The sequence below is a fragment of the Gavialis gangeticus genome, unplaced genomic scaffold (genome assembly GCF_001723915.1).
Source record: "Gavialis gangeticus isolate Ggan-Ray unplaced genomic scaffold, GavGan_comp1, whole genome shotgun sequence".
NCBI classification, from domain to species: Eukaryota; Metazoa; Chordata; order Crocodylia; family Gavialidae; genus Gavialis; species Gavialis gangeticus.
In genome coordinates this window covers 28,488,656-28,496,930 of record NW_017729006.1, presented here as the reverse complement: position 1 = coordinate 28,496,930, position 8,275 = coordinate 28,488,656, and the positions used below count along the sequence as shown (strand labels likewise).

Below are 8,275 nucleotides of genomic sequence, written 5' to 3'. Positions count from 1 at the left end.
AAGGTTCTCCACCTTGGGAAGAAAAACCTGCAGCATCCTTATAGGCTCGGCAGTGCTATGCTGGCTAGCAGTACAGTAGAAAGAGACTTGGGGGTCATCATTGACCACAAGATGAACACATGAGCCTGCAATGTGATGCTGCGGCTAGTAAAGTGACCAAAACACTGGCTTGCATCCATAGATGCTTCTCAAGCAAGTTCCGGAGACGTCATTCTCCCCTTGTACTTGGCCTTGGTGAGGCCGCAGCTGGAGTACTATGTCCAATTTTGGGCCCCACAATTCAAAAAGGATGTGGAGAAGCTTGAGAGTCCAGAGAAGAGCCACACACATGATCAGAGGTCAGGAAAACAGACCTTACAATGACAGGCTGAGAGCTACGGGGCTCTTTAGCCTGGAAAAGCGCAGGCTCAGGGGTGATCTGATGGCTACCTATAAGTTTATCAGAGGTGACCACCAGGATCTGGGGGAACATTTGTTCACTAGAGCGCCCCGAGGGGTGACAAGGTCGAACGGTTATAAACTACTGCAAGACCATTTCATGCTGGACATAAGGAAGCATTTCTTTACCATCTGAGCCCCCAAGGTTTGGAATAGCCTGCCACTGGAGGTGGTTCAAGTACCTACATTGAACACCTTCGAAAGAAATTTGGATGCTTATCTTGCTGGGATCCTATGACCCCAGCTGACTTCCTGCCCCTCAGGCAGGGGGTTGGACTCGATGATCTTTTGAGGTCCCTTCCAGCCCTAATGTCTATAAAATCTATGAAATAGGTGAGAGACAAGTGGGATGGGGGGTGTGGGGGGGAGGGAAGGGTTTGAAAGAAGGTAGCTGTAGTCAATGGATGAGAGACCAGGGGGGAGGGAGGGGAGAGGGAATATAGCTGATAAAAAACTGGAGAGGTTATCTAGGGAGTCAGATGTTAGGCAGGTTATATGTCATAATTCAGTGTTTATATTTAGTCCATGATTTCCCATAAAAAATTCAACAAGTATCACCCGTCCATCAGACTATCTCTAGAATACTCCAACACCAACATTTCCTTTTTAGACATATCCAGAATGGTAAAATACAGACCACCGTATACAAGAAACCCATGGACCAACATACATATTTGCACAGAACCAGTAATCATCCTAAACACAGCAAGAAACCTGTAATGTACAGCCAAGCCCTCTGATGGCACCAAATTTGCACTGAGGAAAACACCCCTGATCATCACCTCGCAAATCTCAAAAGGGCCTTTACTCAACAAGTACACTCCTCCAGAGAAACAGATCACACTTTTGAAAGAGCCACCTGGATACCATGTGAAGAATTGCTGCAGTACAGAATCCCTCCCCCCAGCATGAATCACACACCACTGGTTATGACATATCATCACTCCCTGGAACCTATACAGAAAATCCACAAACAATTGCAACCCATTCTAGGAAGAGACCCAATTCTTAAAGAGATCTTTCCAGAACTACCCATGCTAGCCTTTAAGCAAGCACCAAACCTTGCCAACCTCATCACCAGAAACAAACTTCCTACAGCCCAAAATACCAAATGGATTTAGACCATGCCAGGACAAGAAATGTAAAACATGCCAACACATCTCCACCACCCCCACAATTACTACACCCCAAAACAGAACCACCAACATTCCTGGATCTTACACCTGCACCTCCAGAAAATATGTAGGAGAAACCAAACAACAACTGTGTACTAGAATGAGTGCACACCGAAAATCCATTAAAGACAAGAATACCCTATCTATCAAGGACAATTACCTGTGGAGGCACATTTCTCACAAGAAAACCACTCTTTCTCCAATCTCTCAGTTCTAATCCTCCAAGGGAACTTACAAAACACCTTTCACAGGTGAGCGTACAAACTTCACTTCATCAACCTACTGGATACAAAAAATCATGGACTAAATATAGATATTGCATTTATGACACATTATAACCTGCCTATCATTTATCTCTCCAGGTATCTCTCCACTTTTTACCAGCTATATTCTTTCCCTTACCCCCTGCCCACGTCCATTGACTACAGATACATCCTTTCCCCTTCCCACACCCACCTCTCTCTCACATATTGACTACCTCAATTTACATTTTAACTGACTGGCTTTCTTGCATATATACTGGCCTCTGGCTGCTTTACTACTCCATCCAGGAACAGCACAGACCAACTGCAGATGCTTCCTCTGCCTGACAAAGGGTATTTGTACCTGAAGGCTTGCAAAGAAGAATTTTTCCAACCAATCAAGTTGGTTTAATAAAAGAAGTTGGATTTACCCAAAGAACCTTGTCTCACAGTGATGTCACATTTTCAGCTTAACACAAGAGTGTTGTTAGATGTTACCTGTCCTGCTCACTAAATGCTCTTAAGATGGCTCCCACGTGTTAAGAAAGGAAAAGATGAGCTAACTCTTGTGGCTGTGTGAAGCTTTAGTCACTGATTCGATTCAGTGGAGATTTGGCCTGATTTGACAGCTAAATCTCCAAATCCAAATCAAATTGGGAGAACCTTTAATCTCTCCAAATTGAATCAGAACCTTCTGAATCGATTTGGAGAGATTCAGCGATTCGGACATAGACGCAGCTTTAAATGTTTTTTTTTTACATACCTCAAGGTACCAGGCAGTTCATCAATGTTGAGATGCTGGGGAGGATGGAGCATCCCATGGGAGCGCAGCAGGCAGGACCCCCAGCATGCTCAGCAGTGGACCCGGAAGTGGACCAGAAGCATTTCTGGTCCACTTCCGGGTCCACTGGGGAGTGCAAGGGGGACCCCTCCTCCCTTCCCCAGCTCGGTGACTGGTGCCTTCTGGGTCTGGGGGAGTCCCCCAGGGCTGGATCCCCCCATGGCCGATCGCTGAGCCAGGGAGGGTGCAGGGCAGGTGTCCCCCATATGCTCAGCAGCAGACCCAGAAGTGGACTGGAAGTACTCCCAGTCCTACTGTCCTTCAAAAGGTAAGATAGATTTCATCAGAGGCTTGCTGAAGGTGATAGAAAGGCCTTATTGCTGTGCTCTTGAAAATGAAAGTTGAAGCTGCCCATTCCCTATATATGTTCAGCAATGCTATGATGGGCTGCTCTTATTTGAAGTTGGAAATGTTAGAGGCTGCAGTAGGGTCTTTGCCTACAGTTAGTAGGTGTGGTCATGAATATATGACTTGGCATAAGTTACTTCCTTTTTTGCAGAGAAAGTGAGAGGAATGTTCTTTATGTATCTAGAGAAAAAGCAGATGTGGTTATGCTTCTTCACTAGAGAAGGAAACTACAACAGGAGTCATTGGCTTAGTGAAGTTAATATGACATTCTTGTTTTTAAACTATTTCAGGAAGGCAACACAATTGACCTGGAGTTACACAAGGGATGAATTTGGCTTTGTAGTTTTAAGTTGTATACGAATACTACTAGATTGTATTGTGTGGGACAGTAACATGATTTTATGCATAGGTGGCAGTGGCTACAGTGCCAGTAGTTAAGGTTGCAGTATTTTCATTGTAAGAGCTTGTTCTCAGTTGCTTACAACTTCTGCTAAAGTTTAACTATTAGGGCTGACTTTTGAGGAGCAGGTCAACCAAGATATTTTATCTGTTTTTATCTGAAGTCCTATTTACCCATGTTGAAAAATGTGAATAACTGTTTCCATAGGTAGCAGCAGCATACTTTGGAATCGATGAGGCCTGGTTGTGTGGAGGAGGGGGTGCATCTTAGTGTCAGGCCTGTGGCTTTCTGTCACATGATTCTATATATAGCTTAACTAGAATGTGTCCCATCTTAACAGTTCTGCTTAGATCTGAATCACTTTGTAGGTGTTTGCTTTCCAAGCAGGATTTATCTGGCTACTGCAGCCCAGGGGTTTATTCATGTGTTCAAGCAGGTGGCTTTCCCCACCTGCTCTGCAAACACAGTTTGCAGACTATGCAAAGTCCAAGTTTACTCCTTTCCTGCAGTCTGACCATAGTAAAAGCAAGATCAGCCCCCCTCACCAGACCTGGCTGCTCCTATGGTTCCTTCAGACCTAGCATTTCTTTCCTGCCAAAGAGTCACTCTCCCCTTAAAAAGCCATCTGCCTCGGGGTGAGTCACCAGAACCCATTTTAACTTTTTCTCAACAGGAATAAGCACCTGCTAACAGGGCTGTGTCAAGCAAACACCGTGATTAAGGCTTTGGCATTCCAGAGAAGCTGCATTTTCTCCCATGACTGAAATGAACGTGGGAGCACTGTGAGGATTTGCAGAAAATATATGCAGTACTATCAAGCACTCTGGCCACTTAACACACTCTGTAAAAATAAATAACGTATCTTGTATTGGTTTCTCATAGATTTCATAGACATTAGGGCTGGAAGGGACAAAACAAAGCTCACTCAACCAGTCATTGCACAAACATCTTGCTTTGCAAGGTAGTATAAAAAAAAAAAACTATAAAATTAACTTGATCCAGCACATGCCAGGCTAAAAAACTCAAACTAAGGAATTGTATAGGGCCAGATTCTGCAGAAGTGCTAATGGGGAGTGAGGGTGGGGGAAGAGTTCTTTGGATGATCTTGGCTTTGGATGGCTCCTTTAGTGAACATGCAGTCCTCCATGTTCCAGTCACAGTGGTGCCAGTCCTCATTGGGATATTTGTTTTTACAGCTCCAGGAATCAAGGGATTATAGAAGAATCTTAGCTTTAATTTTTTTAAAATAGTATTTTCAAGCCCAAATGTGAGCAATTAGAGCTTTCAAACATAACCTGAATGCATACCCTAACTATTTTGTGGTGGGTAAACCAAGGATCCAAGAACTGGCTCATGATTTTTTGACTGCTTAGGATAAGTGATACTGCATTTATTATTTGGAACATGTTAGTTCCTAACACAAACCATTCTTGCAGTTTTGCACAACTGCAATTAACTAAAGGGTGAGTGCTTTGGATCTGGTAACACTTCTGCTTCCCCAAAGCTTATCTGAACTTTTTTGAGGACTTCTTCCAATCCTGCCTTTTCTATATATTGAAAAATAGAATGCTAATTTAGAAAAAGAATAGAAAATCATTGTTTTTCTAAATTAGTTAGTTCATCTGCATTATCAGTCACTGGAGCCCAGATCTGCTGTCACGCAAGTCACTTGGAGTTTGTCCATTCACCTCACTGTAAGCGGAATTGGGATTGCTTTGACAGCATGTAGTCATTTTCCTGAAGTTGCAGTCAGACTCTAGAATTGCCTCCAAATGAAGGGTACTTTTACATGTGCTCTGGGGGTGGGGGGTGGCAGCACTTTAATTTGAGTGGTTCTGGCAGCCGTTCAAATTAAAGCACCACAGTGTCTCATGTATGAGCATCCCCACAAATAAAAATGGCAGTGAGGGCACTTGAACAAAGTTTGTTCAACGAGCTTTAGGTCAAGCACCACCACTGCCATTTTTAAGCTTGGGGACACTGATACATGAGTCATGGGAGGCTGCTGGAGCACGGTAATTAACACACTCCAGTAGACTCGATTAATCAAGTCTGCTCCCATGCGCTGGAATTACAGCGTGTCGGAGCAGCCTCCGTGCTTGTGTATGGGCACCCATAGATTCAAGCAATCTGCTTCAAACCCGCTGTGCCTTTGAATCTTATTTTGTTGCCAGCTACAGCAGCATAAATAAATAAATAAATCAGATTCTGTTTATGGATAAAACTAAGGAAGTGTACAGGTTGGGTGGACTGTAAGGTGGATAGAAAACTGGCTGGATTGTTGGGCTTAAAGGGTAGCAGTCAATGGCTTAATGTGTAGTTGGCAGCTAGTATCAAGTGGAGTGCCCCAGGGGCAGTTCTGGAGCCAGTTTTGTTCAATATCTGTATCAATGACCTAGAAGATAGGATAGAGTGCACCCGCAACAAGTCTGCAGATGACACCAACCTGTGGGGAATAGTAGATACACTGGAAGGAAGGGTTAGGATTCAGAGAGACCTCAACAAATTGGAAGATTGGCTCAAAAGAAATCTCATGAGGTTCAGCAAGGACAAGTGCAAAGTCCTGCATTTAGGATGAAACAATCCCATGCACCGGTACAGGCTGGGGGCTAACTGGCTGGGCAGCAGCTCTTCAGAAAAGGACCTGGGGGTTACAATGTACAATAAGCTGAATATGAGCCAACAGTGTGCCCTTGTTGCTAAGAGGGCTAATGGCATATTGGGATGTCCTAGTAGGAGTGTTACCAGCAGATTCAGGGAAGTGATTATTCCCCTCTATTTGGCACTGGTGAGGCCACATCTGGAATACTGTGTCAAGTTTTGGGCCCCCTACTTTAGAAAGGATGTGGACAAATTGGAGAAAGTCCAGCAAGGGACAACAAAATGGTGAAGGGGCTGGGGGACATGACTTCTGAGGAGAGGCTGAGGGAACTGGACTTATATAGGGAATTGGAGAAGAGAAAGTTGAGAGGGAATTTAATAGCAGCCTTCAACTACCTGAAGGATAGTTCCAAGGAGAATGGAGCTAGACTGTTCTCAGTGGTGGCAGATGACAGAACAAGGAGCAACGGTCTCAAGTTGCAGCAAGGGAAGTTTAAGTTAGATATTAGGAAAAATTCTAGCTCTAGGAGGGTAGTAAGCACTGGAACAGGTTACCCAGGGAGGTAGTAGAATCTCCATTCTTGGAGGTTTTTAAGACCTGGCTAGACAAAGCCTTGGCTGGGATGATATAGGTGGGTATGGTCCTGCTTTGAACAGGAGGTTGAACTAAATGACCTCCTGAAGTCCCTTCCAACTCTAGTTTTCTGTGATTCAATGAAATGTTGCAAATATGCAAAATGGATGCAGCTTGGAATTGACCCCTTTTGCTGTCCTCTAGATCTCCTATGAGGATGTGGATCGCCTGAAGGAATTAGCTGTGATTGAGAACACGAGGGTACCACACTTCATGCAGGACCATGCCCGATACATGGAACACTTGGAAAAGATCATGGAAGTCAATGAGCTGACTGACAAGGAGCTCCAGGATCTGATATGTTAAGTGTTAATCTCCTTCACTTGTGTGCAGCTGATTATACAGAGCCAGACTTCATCAGAGCTCACAAAAATAGGATTCCATTTATCTTGTTTATTTGTTTGTTTTTAGCCAGATTAAAATATTTATTTCTGCAAATTGTATTTCCAAAAGAAAAACGCAAACCTTGAGCTACCCATTTAGGATCTTTCTTTTATAGAAATAAGGTTATTTGAGGTTTCTTTCCAGCTCTCATACTCTGATGCACTCAGACTATTGATTTAGGTTAGGGATTCCCTTGTGACCATTCTGTATCATTGTCCTTCAGGTGTTCTGCACACAAACCAGTGAGTTTGAAATTTCATCTTTTTTATGATTACCGCTTTTGGATTCTTTTTTAGAGCCAGTCTTTGGGAATTTTTTCCCCCTTGGTTCATTCACTTTGGCTTGATCTCTGGTCACAATCTTTACCATACTGAGGTGTAGCAACAAAACCATAGAACTGCTGTACGCTGCTATATCACTCTTTTCCTAAGTCTTTCCTGTTTCATCCCGTTTGCTGCCCTGTAAAATCCCTAATATTTATCTACTCCTTCTTATAACAACATTGAGACTTTTTTCTTCTATGGAGTTAATTTGTACTACCATACTTCATAGCTAGTGTTTCAGAAAGCTATAGTAGATGTTGCTATTTTAATGGCTGTAAACAAGTTAAAAGTTGCCCACAACCTCAAAAGGGTATGTATAGCTGTCCTTTGTTATACTGGACACATCTACATGTGCACTAATGTGCCATAATTATAGTGCATTAAGTTTAGTACCTGTGATAACAGGTACTAAATGCACCGTTATTGACACTACTGCACAGTAACGCCAGCACATCTTTTATGGGACACTAATGCTCAGTAGGCTAATTCTACTGCACATTAGCCTGGCTTGCTCTGTGACACACTAATGTGCAGTACAGTTAGTCTACTGTGCTTCTAGCATCTCATGTAGATGTGCCCACTGTGTCCAAATTCCAGGAAAGGGTCTTTTTTGTTTGAGAAAAAGTTTTCACATTATTTTTTTGGAAGCAAGACGGGATCAACCTGAGATTCCTTGACTAATCTTTGTAACAAATCTACGTACTGGGCTATAACTTGTTTCAGCCATCAAAAACACTCCTCTGCTATATCACCTGAACCATTTAGAGTGGTTTAGGCTGCCAGCAGCTCTGCCCACACAGGCAGGCTTGTGACAGTTTTCCCTTACTAAAGTCCCAAGTGCCCTGTTCCTGTGGTTAAAATAACCAAAATGCTCTAGCACATCTGAAGC

General features: G+C 43.4%; 1 protein-coding gene across 1 annotated transcript in view; it reads left to right on the top strand.

The window, feature by feature from the left end:
- KIAA0895 (KIAA0895 ortholog) overlaps window positions 1-7,773 on the top strand; it is a 53,512-nt gene extending 45,739 nt beyond the window's left edge. Inside the window, exon 8 of the mRNA XM_019509052.1 lies at window positions 6,824-7,773. Within this exon, the coding sequence (XP_019364597.1) occupies window positions 6,824-6,985 (162 nt within the window). The 3' untranslated portion in view covers window positions 6,986-7,773. The remainder of the gene's footprint in view (window positions 1-6,823) is intronic.
- Window positions 7,774-8,275: the final 502 nt, after the last annotated feature.